This window comes from Stigmatopora nigra, chromosome 9 (genome assembly GCF_051989575.1).
Source record: "Stigmatopora nigra isolate UIUO_SnigA chromosome 9, RoL_Snig_1.1, whole genome shotgun sequence".
NCBI lineage: Eukaryota > Metazoa > Chordata > Actinopteri > Syngnathiformes > Syngnathidae > Stigmatopora > Stigmatopora nigra.
In genome coordinates this window covers 10,181,108-10,194,715 of record NC_135516.1, presented here as the reverse complement: position 1 = coordinate 10,194,715, position 13,608 = coordinate 10,181,108, and the positions used below count along the sequence as shown (strand labels likewise).

The 13,608-nt window shown below is 42.7% G+C and overlaps 3 protein-coding genes across 8 annotated transcripts in view; 2 read left to right on the top strand and 1 right to left on the bottom strand.

Annotated features, from left to right (window-relative positions):
- The window catches only part of pde4ca (phosphodiesterase 4C, cAMP-specific a), a 32,799-nt gene extending 27,081 nt beyond the window's left edge, over positions 1-5,718 (top strand). For all 6 annotated transcript variants that reach the window (XM_077724015.1, XM_077724013.1, XM_077724014.1 and 3 more), the window contains 9 exons: positions 535-628; positions 699-868; positions 950-1,048; positions 1,159-1,323; positions 1,424-1,523; positions 1,594-1,748; positions 1,828-1,950; positions 2,026-2,208; positions 2,394-5,718. In XM_077724015.1, the coding sequence (XP_077580141.1) occupies positions 535-628; positions 699-868; positions 950-1,048; positions 1,159-1,323; positions 1,424-1,523; positions 1,594-1,748; positions 1,828-1,950; positions 2,026-2,208; positions 2,394-2,861 (1,557 nt within the window). In that variant the 3' untranslated portion in view covers positions 2,862-5,718. The remainder of the gene's footprint in view (positions 1-534; positions 629-698; positions 869-949; positions 1,049-1,158; positions 1,324-1,423; positions 1,524-1,593; positions 1,749-1,827; positions 1,951-2,025; positions 2,209-2,393) is intronic.
- A 289-nt stretch (positions 5,719-6,007) lies between these two features.
- On the top strand, positions 6,008-10,417 carry LOC144201413 (ras-related protein Rab-3A-like). The gene is made up of 5 exons (XM_077724022.1): positions 6,008-6,150; positions 6,868-7,092; positions 7,193-7,311; positions 7,665-7,789; positions 8,371-10,417. Exons 2-5 carry the CDS (start codon positions 6,868-6,870, stop codon positions 8,559-8,561), a joined length of 660 nt encoding a protein of 219 aa, XP_077580148.1. The 5' UTR covers positions 6,008-6,150; the 3' UTR covers positions 8,562-10,417.
- Positions 10,418-11,116: 699 nt separating this feature from the next.
- On the bottom strand, positions 11,117-13,042 carry LOC144201409 (transcription factor JunD-like). Its single transcript, XM_077724019.1, has one exon. The coding sequence runs from the start codon at positions 12,860-12,862 to the stop codon at positions 11,954-11,956; it is 909 nt and encodes a 302-aa protein (XP_077580145.1). The 5' UTR covers positions 12,863-13,042; the 3' UTR covers positions 11,117-11,953.
- Between the last annotated feature and the right edge of the window lie 566 nt (positions 13,043-13,608).

Below are 13,608 nucleotides of genomic sequence, written 5' to 3'. Positions count from 1 at the left end.
CCGGGGGATCCCGCCGCTTGCGTTTAAGCAGGCGGTGAAAGAAGCGCAAGGCAAGGCAAGGAAGGCAGTGGCAAAGGAGAAGCACCAAGCTCAGCTCTCGCCAATTGATTTTATTCTCGCTCCCATGCTTGATTTTGCGCTGCAATGCCAGAAGTGGTTTATTCCATCTCGGAGTCGAGGATGTTCATTCAGGTAAGGAGCACTTGATTGGTGAATGAACATGATGAGGGTGCTGGAGTTGCTTTGTCTTTGACTGAGGAGATGATTTCAAGTGTTGTCAGGAGTTTAGATTTTTTTAATTATTTTAATTTAGCTATGGATTCAGTTGCCATGTTTTTTTTTCTTGATTTCTTTCTTGAAAACCACTGTGACCTTTGACTTCATTCCCCCCAAACTGCAATCCACTTTTCCATTTCAAATGAAAAACCCACCCTGGATGATGGAAAATGGTGGTACATCTTATTGTCATTGATGGCACTGAAAAATAATCAGTCACCGCCAGCTGACTGTTTGATTTGTCCTCGCTTTGTCCAGTTCAAGAGAATGCTGAACCGAGAACTCAGCCAGCTGTCGGAGACCAGTCGCTCTGGGAACCAAGTCTCGGAGTTCATCTCCAGCACCTTCCTGGGTAAGTTGCCCTGAAATTTGCGTCCGTCTGAACTCCAGCATTACCTGACTTGTCTCTGCTCATCTGACAGAAAAGCAACATGACATGGACATCATGGCTCCTCCCACCAAAGAAGAAAAGAGGAAGCGACCCATGTCTCAGATCAGTGGTGTGAAGAAGCCAACTCACAGCCCCAGTTTAGCACCGTCTACCATCCCACGTTTTGGGGTCAGCGCCAGCCAAGAGTTGCTATTGGCCAAGGTGCGCCCGATCGTGGTGGTAACGCTGGAACGCTCGAATTCTGATAAATGGTCTTGAAAATTGGTGCTCGTGTTTGTGCAGGAATTGGAGGACATTAATAGATGGGGAATTGACGTGTTTAAGGTCGCCGAGCACTCTGGGAATCGTCCGCTGACTGTCACCATGTACACCATTTTCCAGGTAACATCAATGGAAATGAATGAATGAACGTAAAATGGCGGCGTGTTAAAATGTTTGGCGTTCTGGAAATTTCATGGCAAATGGGATTTCATTTTGACATTCTATCTCAGGAACGTGACCTGCTCAAGTCCTTCAAGATTCCAGTTGACACTTTCATCACCTTCATGATGACTTTGGAAGACCACTACCACGCCGACGTGGCATACCACAACAACATCCACGCCGCCGATGTCGTCCAGTCCACGCATGTGTTGCTTTCCACTCCTGCACTGGAGGTACATCTCAAAAGACTTGACTGGCCCAATTATGTATGAAAAGAGTATCGCTATATGGAAGGCTGAGTAACATTGTGGTCCTTGTCTGTTTTTGCTAAAGGCCGTGTTCACCGATCTGGAAATCCTAGCCGCTCTCTTTGCAAGCGCTATCCATGATGTAGATCACCCCGGTGTTTCCAATCAATTTCTCATCAGTACCAGTGAGTTTATCAGGCAAAATGTGTGTTGACAACCACTTTAAATCCGCCCAACTCTATCTAACCCCCTCAGATTCCGAGCTAGCGCTGATGTACAACGACTCCTCCGTGTTGGAGAATCATCACCTGGCTGTCGGCTTTAAGCTTCTACAAGAGGACAACTGCGACATTTTCCAAAACCTTAGCAAGAAACAAAGACATTCATTGCGCCAATTGGTCATTGACATGGTGAGACCCCCCCCCCCCTCCCCAAATTGTTTTTGAATGATAAGGCCTGATGGATTCCATGCGATTGTTGTGAAAACAGGTGCTCGCCACTGATATGTCCAAGCACATGAACCTGCTGGCAGACCTAAAAACAATGGTGGAGACCAAGAAGGTCACCAGTCTGGGGGTTCTGCTTCTGGATAATTACTCTGACCGCATTCAGGTGAGTGTAGGATCAATCTGGAGGGGAAAAAATGAAAATGAGCCAGGTTTTAACAGGCCAGTGGTATCGCTTCAGGTTCTTCAGAACATGGTGCACTGCGCCGACTTGAGTAACCCCACCAAACCATTGGAATTGTACCGGCAGTGGACCGATCGGATCATGGTGGAGTTCTTCACTCAAGGGGACAGGGAACGTGACAAGGGCATGGAGATCAGCCCCATGTGTGACAAACGCAATGCCTCCATTGAGAAAAACCAGGTAAAGGGTTGGAAAATGGAAAATTGGAATTTGTGTATTCAGACTTGTAGTCGAAACGTAGCCATTTAGTACTACTTGAGAAAACCAACACCAATACACAAATACCAAAAGTTATGGCAGTAAATCTTATTTGTGCTCTGAAAGTAGCCAAAGAAAGTGAGGGAGCTTCTCTTCTGCTATTTCAGGTTGGCTTCATTGATTACATCGTCCACCCTCTCTGGGAGACTTGGGCCGACCTGGTTCACCCCGATGCGCAAGAAATCCTAGACACCTTGGAGGATAACCGAGAGTGGTACCAGAGCATGATCCCGCGAAGTCCTTCACCCAATCCCGAAGGCTCGGGACTAGAGGGCGTCGGCGGGGAAGCTTCTGGTTTTAACGCCGGAACGGCAACGGCGGACAAATTCCAGTTCCAGCTAACCTTGGAGGAGGAAGGAGAATCCGATGCGGAGAGCCTGCCCGACGACGAAGACGTGTGCAGTCCAGGGACGGAAACTTCCAGGACTGATCTCGGCAGAGGATTGGTTGCCATATCTGCTCACTCTCTCGCCAAAGCCACCGCGGTGGTGGCGACACGGACGTTTTCCGTCGACCCCGATAAGGCCGAGGCAGGGCAAAGAATGACGGAAACGGATCTGAGACTGGACACATAGCACCCCCCACCCACCCAGCCATCCCTCTGAGTACCTTTTTAGCCCTTTAGATTTTTTTTTTTTTTAATCTTGATTTCAGTGCCTCATCCGCTTTCACTCCACTTTTTGGGTCTGCACAAATGAGCCTGCAATGAGGTGCTGCATGGAGGTCAACGCTTGAAGCAGGCGCTTGCACTACTAAAGAGAGATAGAAAGACAAGACTAATTCCAGGTTTCTCTTCTGTCAGTCAGACACACTGTGGCTATTTCCGCAGAGACTTTGTGCCAACAAATTCTAGCCTTGTCTTCCTCCTTTTAGAGTTTTTGTTACCATGGTGAGGAAATGGTCAATGACATGGCAAGGAAAAAAACAACAACACAGGATTGAGGGGCTTTTGCTTTTAAATGTTTTGGAGTGAATGGTTCTATTTAACGGTGATAGACTTCCCATCCATTTTGACTGGGAGGATTGGTAATGACCATTTGCTGCCAACCCTCCTAATTTAAATGGATGGGATGGCGATTGCCATTAATACCAGCCAATATGTTAAAGGGACAGACAACACTTAACCAAAAAAAAAGTACAATCTGTTTTCTAATCTTTTTTTCCACCTTTTAAAAACAGACAGAACATTCGTATTCATTTGGTAATGGAGAATACACATTTTAAACACAAAAAAAGTGACACAAGTCATGAACCAAGCTATTTTGTGATGTCACTTATACCCAAGTACACACTGATAGACTGCTACATGGCGAAAATATTACCAGCATTGATCAAGTGATCTATATTACATTTTTTTCTCCACAATTGCATTAAGGGGAAATAAAGGTTCCCCCAATCTTTATACGGGGTTGATAAAGGAAGGTGTTGTCTGTCCCTTCAAAAAAAGCCATTGTAGGTTTTTTTATTTTAGTTTTATAAATAGTGTAAATTACTTGGGTGAGCACTACTGATTCTGAAAACCCCAAATAGACTAAATTAGTATGGTTTGGAAAGATATATATATTTAATATAATCCCCATACTGCAATTGTTACCTCAGATACATAAAGTAGTTTTTGAGGATTAAAACGGACAGGGACTGGTAGTCACAATTTTGTTCTGTGTAAATGGCGCCATCTATTGTAACCAGGTAGTTCCCACCAATCTCAGAATCCAATTATATTTGCATGACCTGCATGAAAAAAAAATCTAAATGGGTTCAAGTGTAGGTCTCCCCCCTGTTCTAAAAAAAATATCAGAAAACCTACTTTATTCCTCTTTTTGGTTTCATATGAATATTATTTTCTCTGCATTATTACTATGTTGGCACCCATTTTATCAGTTTGCCATCAAGTTGAGCACTTTAGAGTTTCCTTTTGTTGTTGTTGTTCATCACTGTTAGCCATCATTGTGATTTGGAAGGGCTTTGATTCAAAACAACAAGCACATGGAGGCTTTAGACTGAAATTACAACACTTAACATTGTTACTTTTGAATACTACTACGTGGTGCGTTTATATCTGGAAAGTTGTTTTCACCATACATAGGATGCTTCTTTTTCAACTGTAAACACACAAAAAAAAATGGAGGCTTTTCCCCTCCTGTTAATCAATACGTTGCTCTTCATCACAAACGTCAATGACAAAAACAAGTGCCAGGCAAGCGTGACACAAGCCGTACTGTAGTTTCCATTTTGCCACGGGCTACTTTCCACCAGCGCCAAACTGATAAAGTTGCTTGATTGTAGCACCTCATGTGCCAATCGGAGCCCAGAGTCACTTCTACAACTTCTCTTCAAACTTTAACTGATATTGTCTTAAAGCGCTGGTGTGTTTTTTTTTCTATGTGAGAGCGAATGACAGACGACTGGCTGGGATTTGTATATGCGAGTTATAAAAAAAAATAACAAAAAAATAACCAAAGCACTTTGTATAGTACAATTTACAATTGTGTACCTCCATTTTGTGTCAAATGTGACTATTTTGCAAGCTGTTTGGCAGTTGAGCATAATGCTATGCTGCGTTAGCTGTCAAAGATTAGATTTTGAGGAAGATGGTGTTTTTTTTTTTTTTTTTTTTTTTTTTTGCCTGGAGTTGGTTGACAATTTTGACTGCAAGCTGCGAACAGTATAAAGACCACTATAGATTCTGTTTTACCACAAATTAGTCCCATTTATGTGTCAATTTTTCATGTTTCGTTCTTGTATTTTTTTTCTCATGCCTTATTTTCTAACTTGGGATTCTCTTTCGTGTACCCGCCGCGTACATGTCGGAGGAAAAAAGTGCAATGCTTTCTTTTTCTGTCACCATTAACAGCACAAAAATTCAGGCCAATATTACAGGATGCCTTGAAATTTAAGGTCTAATGAAAAGCATGATAAATAGCGCAAGATTTCCGTGTTTTGTCTTGTACATTTTCCTCGTATTGCTCCATGTACAGTTTATTTATTATTTCCATAATAGCTGAGAAACAACGTAAAATTAGACCCACGTTCTTATTTGTTTGATGACTTTTGAGAAGGACAAGATGTGGATGTTCCTCTGTTTATTTTCTCCTCCACAACGTATGCAAAATGACTCATTTCCATGTTTTGTTGGTATGAAAATAGTGGCGTGGCCCATTTAACTGGCGCTTTTCGGAAACATTTCTCCCACTGTCGTCATCGATGTCATTGCACACGGATAGTCGTGAAGGATCTTCCACATTATTGTTCATCCACGGTGAAGATGACGGGCCAAAAATGCTCGTTTTAGTTGAGAATCTTCTTAATGATGTATGAAAATGATTACCACAGCTTTGACAATCCAATCTGTCATCTAACCATTGGGTGTGTGTGCCCTCCGTCCAACTAGAACTGTATGCCTTGCCAATAAAAGAAAAAAACTTTTCACAATTCCATGTATTTAGTCACAAAACACAATATCTTCTGCTCTTTAACATCAATTTTTACTTATAATGATCATATTACAGTGCTTTGGTCGACTCTATGTGCCCTAGAAGGCGATAGACGTCCAATCTATGCGGTCTGGGAGGGCTGGTCGATCACTCCCAATGGATTTGACGTCTATCGCCGTCAATGAACTACATCTCCCATATGACGTACGTATTTGTCTATGGTGCTGATGGGAAGGGGAGGGTGCAGCGCGTCACCTTCTCTCTGATTGGCGGATCCTCTCGTCTGTCATGCTTACAGATGGAGCTTGGTCCCGCCCACCAAACCCCCTGCCCGTCAATCAAGAGGAGCACGCGCTACTGCAGGTGCGAAGCTGGGCAGGCTCCGAGCTAACGACTGCAGCAAAGTTGAGGAGAAAACAAACATTTCACGGTAAAACCGACGATGCTATGTCAACTTTTATCCCCGTCTGTATTGCCGCTACTGTTTGATAGTCTGTCGAAAGCCGGGTTATCGGTTTAGATTGATTTTTACTGCAATAATAAGGCAGAGTAACCTTCATTTGACATAGCTAAGGATGCCTAGCTAGCATCGGCTGTCACATAAATAACAGCAACGAGGCTCTTTAGCAGCATCATTTCATCTCATACATCAGCGTTTTCTATATTTTATTCGTTCATATATTTCCTATATTCTCTCCTTCTTCTGTCGTCCAGCTCCACAGAACATTTTTCCCCCATTGTCAATTGGCTTTATTTTAACGACGGTGGATATGCGCCGGTGTGGGAAAAATCTCTTAAAATGATCGAAAGGTTTTTGGTCCATTTCGTTCCGTTTTGGGTTGTTTGTTTTGGAAGTGGCTCGTGCGATAAAAGGGGGGTCTAGTGGAGCATATGGTTGTCCGTACTGAGCTTTCCCAGCCTTTCTTGGATCCAGTCAGGCAGACAGTTGATCTGATGCTTAGCCTTGTTAAGCCCTGCTACTTCCGCCGTTGTCATCCTGCACACTTGCTCGTGGATTGCTGCTCTTCGACAACTAGTCTCAGAAACACTATAAAATGTTCATTTCTAGACAGTGGGTTTAAAAAGGCAGTTTCGTAGTATTTAGTAGCTTTGTGAATTGGATATGTTTTTTTCCTCCTTCCATTAGATGGCGTCTGCAAATGCCACATACGGACAAAAGGAGTCCTCGGACCAGAACTTTGACTACATGTTCAAAATCCTCATCATCGGCAACAGTAGCGTGGGCAAGACGTCCTTCCTCTTCCGCTACGCCGACGACTCGTTCACGCCGGCCTTCGTCAGCACGGTGGGCATCGACTTCAAAGTCAAGACCATCTACAGGAATGACAAGAGGATAAAGCTGCAGATTTGGGTAAGGCACTCCATTTCCTATTGGTCTTCTCTTCAATTCAGGCCTTCTTTTGTTTTCTCGGAGTACTAAGGTGAGTTTGTGGTCATTGGTGTGGTTGCAGGACACGGCCGGCCAGGAACGCTACAGGACAATCACCACAGCCTATTACAGAGGAGCCATGGGCTTCATCCTCATGTATGACATCACCAATGAAGAGTCCTTCAACGCCGTGCAAGACTGGTGAGAAGATAGTTGCGTGGCGGCGTATTTATGGACTGTTGTTGCCTAGCACCGCTTTCGTGGTAACTAGTGACAAGACTAATGAGACTCTTTGTAATACTATACAAATACTCTACTACAATGATCTTGAAACTAGTGACGTGACATTCTATTTGTCAGGGAAATCAGGTAAATATTTGTTTGAAACCTGTTTGGTGGCCTTGTTGACATGACCATTACATTTGGTTGCCAACATTAGGTACACTTGAACAAATAGATCTATTAAAAAATATAATAAAACATCTTGGCTTTTAAGAATATTTTTATGGGATGGCCAGTTTTATGAATTTGAGCATGCGTTTGCATCTTGACAGGTCCACCCAGATCAAGACCTACTCGTGGGACAACGCACAGGTGCTCCTGGTGGGTAACAAGGTGGACATGGACGATGAACGGGTGGTGGCCAACGAACGGGGACGGCAGCTGTCAGAACAACTCGGTAAGTGTCAGACAAAACGAGAGATGGATGTACATTTTTAAGATATTCACGTTAGGCGACACAATATTTGCCAATAATACTGTCTGCCATGATTTGAGACGATTCAAGAGTTTTTGATGGATCATATCTGATCCAAAAGGCTAAAGGTAATTATGTGCGTCTACTTTGGGTTTTTTTTTAAACTAAAAAGATATTCAAAATAATTTCTCATAGTTTTGAGGATTACGACAAAAATCAGCAAAATAGTCACATGTTCCCCCTTTTTAATTTAATATTTTTTGCTTAGAATTAGAAACAAAAATATTTGTTTTTAAGAAAAACTGAACATTTTAATGTATTTTTTAATCAAAATAAAATATTTAAAGAATAGTAAAGATATATTTTTGCTCATCAAATATTCGATTCATCATTGGAAGTCTTAAATAGCCCCAATGAAGCAAAACAGCGCTAAAATGTGGCCTTGCTCCAAAATGTTTGGCATCCCTGCCCTGATGCAGGACCATTAGCTGCCAAGCATCTCCCTCTAAAGGCATTTGACATCTCTCAATGTCCCCATTGCGCTTGCTTCTATGGGCTGACAGGTTTTGAGCACTTTGAAGCCAGCGCCAAAGACAACATCAACGTCAAGCAAACCTTTGAGAGGCTGGTGGACATCATTTGCGAGAGGATGTCCGAGAGCCTGGACAACAACGACCCCACCGTCACCGGAAGCAAACAAGGGCCGCAGCTCACCGAGCAACCGCAGAGGTCCCACCAGGACTGTGCTTGCTAAATGCAACACACCCACTCACCCACCCACTCACACACAAACGTCCACGCACCACAACTCGCCTCCCTTTTTAAACGTCGCTCACATCAACGATCACATATTGATCATTCAATGCTGGAGCTGACTGCTGAGGTTAACCATGTTACTTCCTCTTAAGAAACAGTCGATTCTAAAAGATGAAATCTATATAATCTGCACACACAAATTTCCGCCTCCATTTGCGGTCTGTAATTTGGTCGCAACTCTTGGTGCAATTCACATTCACGTCTCAAGTCCCCCTCAAAATTCCTTTTTTTATTATTTTGCTAATGTCCCACAGAGCAGTTTTTATCCAATATGGTAAAATCTTCATCGGTCCACGTGTTTGTACAATTTATGAAGAAAGCTTGTATTTAAAGGAAAAGACAGCGAATCCTTTGTCTGAAATGTTCAGATGACATTTGCGCCTTTCAAGCTTTTTCACTGATGTTGCAGACCTTCATATTGGTTTTTGTGTCCCAAGTTTTAACATTATAGAAAAGCTGATTTTAACATGACAGATTTGGAACATTCGCTGATGAGGAGTCCAATGTGACTTGTTTTCAGGTTTGTTCGTTACTCAATTGTAAAGCAAAACACACACACGGCAAAGAAAATGGCACGTATTACGTTTAATTTGTATGACAACTGCCAGGTCATTTAAAAAAACTTTTAAAAAATGAAAAGAGTCGTGATCGGACGATACGGAAAAAATATATTTTGGGGGTCAAATCGTCCAGCCCTATGTACTCGCAAAATATTCAGGATGTTTTTCTCGGGTGAAATTTCTACTAAACTTTGTAAGCTGAATTAAAATTCGTAAGTAGAGGTAAACACTGTTTTCCCCCTTTGGCTTAAAAGTAAATCTAATGAATTTTTTTCACCTGAAAGATGTTCCTCAACATTTTGAGAGTACCCAATGAATAGATGTATAAATATTTATAATGCCCAGAGCTATGCACTTAAAGATGCATATAAAATACAGAGATATAGTACCTAATAATGCTTTTTAATGTTGTATTCCTACCTTTACTTTAAGGTGCATGTTGTTGGTGTTGCCGGTTAACTGGATAGGTCGCCAAATCCAAGGTTTTGGGTATTTATTTATTTATTTATTCCCCCCGTCACTTCAAACTTGCCAGTACCATCAGCTCCCGTTCACTCCTTGATTTGGGAAAGACATTTTTTTTTTTTTTGCATGTCCAATGTTAAAACTTGAATTTAGTTTGGTTTGCTTGTGTGTGTGTGGTGTGTATCTGAGAATTTTTGCTTTTTTTATTATTTATAACTATTTTTCATGCCTCATTCCTCCTATAATGTTAAATTCTAATCTTTAACTTCTGTCTAATACTCCCATTTTTTTTTTCATTTTTAAACATGTCAGTGTTTACAAACTCGAGAACAGAGAAACTACATTCCAGGCGTTTTGGTGGGCAGCTTGACTTCTTTTTTCTTCTTCTCTTTTTTCATATCAGTTATGTAACTTTTTAAAACATCCCAGTGTAACAGCAGACTGTTCTTACAGAGCAATAACAGGCCGTGAAGAATTGGATTTAAAAGTACAGGTTGTCTTGTCCTGGCAACTCTTTCCAAAAAGTAGTAAATGCCAAAACGCTGAACACTAAATCACATTTTGTTTCTTTTCAGCCCCCTGACTGGTTTACGGTGCCATTTTTGTTTTGTTCTGGCTGTAAACGTGAATATGACTTCAAAATAAGCTCCCTGTCGTATCTTGTAAATACCTGTTTTCTGCCCGTCTGGTATTAGTTGTGTCAATTGTGCTGTAATCTTGTGATGCCAGATTTGCTCAAATGAGGGATCAATAAAAAAAAGACAAATTAGCATCTAAAATTGGTGCGAGTCTTACTGTAGGACTCTTTTAAAGGGTATTTTTTGATAGATTGGCCGTTTTTTTGCGATAATTTGACTAAGCAGCTCAAATTATTATCACATTATTTACTGTTCTGTTACTTCAAGCTTCACATTTTAGCTCAAAATGTGTAGTGGAACCAAAAATGGCTTAGAAAAGTTAAATGCTTAGAATTGTATAATCCTCTCAAAGTAAGAGCATATGTTGGCAAATATTTGTTTTATTATTAATTATCAAATGAATTGGATTACAGGAATTTGAAGATTATTTTGGAAGTAGATTTAAGAGATTTTTTTACAGCCAGCAATGGCCACAAACAATTGGCTGTTTAAATAGTTTTTGCTCAATAATAAAATCGATCAGTTGTCGATACAGTCAGAGATGACTGGCTTTGTCTGCATTTTCATCTCTTGGTCAACAGATGGTGTTCTAGCTCAAATTAGTTTTTCTAAAGCTAGAACCAGGCAGGGTGTGGAACCTTTTTCCTACCAGATGCCATTTCTGTTTTTATAGCCTCTTGAGAGCAGTAATACATGTTTTTAAACTAGCCTTCATTATTGCCAAAGTCATTTTACAACTGTGTTTTTGTTCTTAGATTGACTTGCAAAACTGCCTTGATGAAATTCTCCACTCAAAACTTCGTTGATTGTAAAATGCAAGACAAGATCACTTTTAACAGGTAAGAAAACCTCTGTTTTATTTATGATAACAAAAAAACTTTGTGTAATGTAGTGAATTTAATAAATGTCAGGCAGGGAGATGAGTTTATCATATACTGATAAATGTGTCATCTTAATACATATACATTCATGGACGTTTGGCATCTAAAGTCTACAAAGCGCACCACGGTTACAAAACATGCAGCGTTCACCTTTTGAGGAACAAAAGGTCAATAAATGCTTCGGTAAATAAAAGATATATATGTCTTTGTTAAGTGCTTGTAAACAAGTAAGGCAATATATATGTACAATTAGATGGCGGCACTTGGTGACGCCATTATATTTGGCCTTTGAGATTGTCCATTAATATCCGACACGTTTTAAAGGGCCCGAAAAGGCTCGATTGTTGGCAGCAACTTCATTTTTCTTGGCAAGATATGGACTGGAATTGCAATTTGATATATATATATATTTTTTTTTTTTAAATACAGTTGTATCGTGACTTAAAGAGCTTTGTTTAGTGCCACTGGCGGCAATTTTCATAAACGTATCGGACATCCTTGGAAACTCTTGAAAAGTACATTGTCAAGTTTATACGCCCCCAAAAAAATGAATTGGGTAGTCAAGGTGCCATTGTAAATGGGGCAAATGTCTATGAAAAATACTCAATCTGTTGCATACATGTAATAAGACAATGGCCGTTGTATCTGGGTTCACATTCATGTTGGCCCTGTGAGGAGAATAGATCCATAGGAGTTTGAGGCTGCTGGATAGATGGATGGATGACACTTTGAATGCTTTCAGAGGGCCCATAAAAAAAACCCTCCAAAACCCCAAAATGTCTTTCATTAGTAAGCTTGGACCTGGTTAGGTAAAAGTTGGCATCCACTGCTGACATGGTTCATCACCTTCTGCTTGAGCTGGGCTACTTGCTCCCTGAGCACACTGGCCGTGGACGCCAACTCCGTGTTCTGCGTCTTCAGGCTCTTGACTTTGTCCTCCAGCCGAGAAATCCTCTCCAATTTCCTTTTGCGGCACTTGGAAGCGGCTATCCTGTTGCGGAGCTTTTTCCTCTCCGCCTTGATGCGCTCCTGGTTGTCCATGTCGATGGGGGAGAGCGGTGGGCTCTCCCCGAGCCTCTGCATGTCCGGAACCGTCTGCGGTTCGTCCTTGACGGGGGCACCGGGAGCGCTGGACTGGAGCCGGGATTGCTGCTGCGTCTGCGGGCTGAGGTGGGACGCAGGCGGCGGTGGGAAGGGGATGGTCTCGGTGGAGTAGTTGATGGTGGTGCCACCCAGTGGGCTAGCGGCGTAGCCGTTCAGCGTGGTGTACACGGGCAGATCCGACGTCTGGAGACCGGACGATGCCACCACCGCGTTGGCTGCCCCGAGGAGCTCCAGACGCTCCAGTCGCTCCACCGACACGCAGCCGCTTTCGCTCAGCTGATTCTGCTTGTGCAGGTCCTCCAAAGCTTTGACGAAGCCCTCCGCGAACTCCTGCTCTTCGCTGGCCGACTTGGGGTAGAGGAAGTGCGGCGGCGGTGACGGCGATGACAACGTCGCCGCCGCCAAAGCCGCCGCCCCCGCCGCTAGGTTAGCGGCGCCCGCCAGTCCGTTGGACTGGACGATGAGGCGCTCCAGGTCGGGCGAGGCCAGCTTGAGAAGCCCCAAATCCGGCGAGTTGAGCAGAGGCAGAGGGTTGGCTTTCAGGTCGCCACTCTCCGTGTCCACGTTGAGATTGACGTCCTTCCTCATCATGTTGCCGTGGGGAAGAACGGTTCCCTGGCCATTGTTAAAAAAAAAACCCTCACTTGAGGGTAAATGCCACGCTAAGCGACGCTCCGGTCCTAAACACGGACGATCGTCCTTCCCTCCGAGAGCGCGGGTCTCTTCCTTGTGGCATGTCCGCTATGCTCTGCTCGCTTTCTAGCTGTAAAAATTCCATTATGTCACCCCAGAGCGCGCAGATTGGCCCAAAATGACGTGCGTTTCCGGGCTCATTTGAATAAGAGGCTGGCTCTGCCTGGGTTGTCATGGAGACGTTAGGTAAACTCCAAACACTGCAATGCATTGTGGTTTGATGTCATAGCATAAAAAAGCTTCCAGCCTGGCTAAAAGAGAGGGGAGAGAGGTTTGCATGGGCGGGGAAGGTGTTAGAGGCGAGGCGAGGGTAGGAGGAACCACAAAAAGAGAAAGACATAAAGCACATACTAATATGAAGCACATTTAAATATGTTACACAGCCCAAGTAGTCTATTCGCCACACCTATAAAAATACGGTACTTAAGAGTATCATTTAAATGTCTAGAAGTAAAAAACAAAATGCACGTCAACACAATGCTCATAATGTACAATAGTACTATATTTTAAAGGATTAAAGCCCAACCAAAAAGTATTTGCAGCTTCCCCCACAGACGTTATGATGAATACAATGTATTTTTTAAGTATGAAAGCCCAATCGACACGTATTTACAGCCCCGCCCTCGCCCCACCCATTGACTAAT

Coding starts and splice junctions, on each gene's coding strand:
- LOC144201413 (XM_077724022.1), top strand. CDS start 6,868: ATGGCGTCTGCAAATGCCACATACGGACAAAAGGAGTCCTCGGACCAG. Junction 7,093..7,192: donor GGATAAAGCTGCAGATTTGG/GTAAGGCACTCC, acceptor GTGTGGTTGCAG/GACACGGCCGGCCAGGAACG. Junction 7,790..8,370: donor GCAGCTGTCAGAACAACTCG/GTAAGTGTCAGA, acceptor ATGGGCTGACAG/GTTTTGAGCACTTTGAAGCC.
- LOC144201409 (XM_077724019.1), bottom strand. CDS start 12,862: ATGATGAGGAAGGACGTCAATCTCAACGTGGACACGGAGAGTGGCGAC.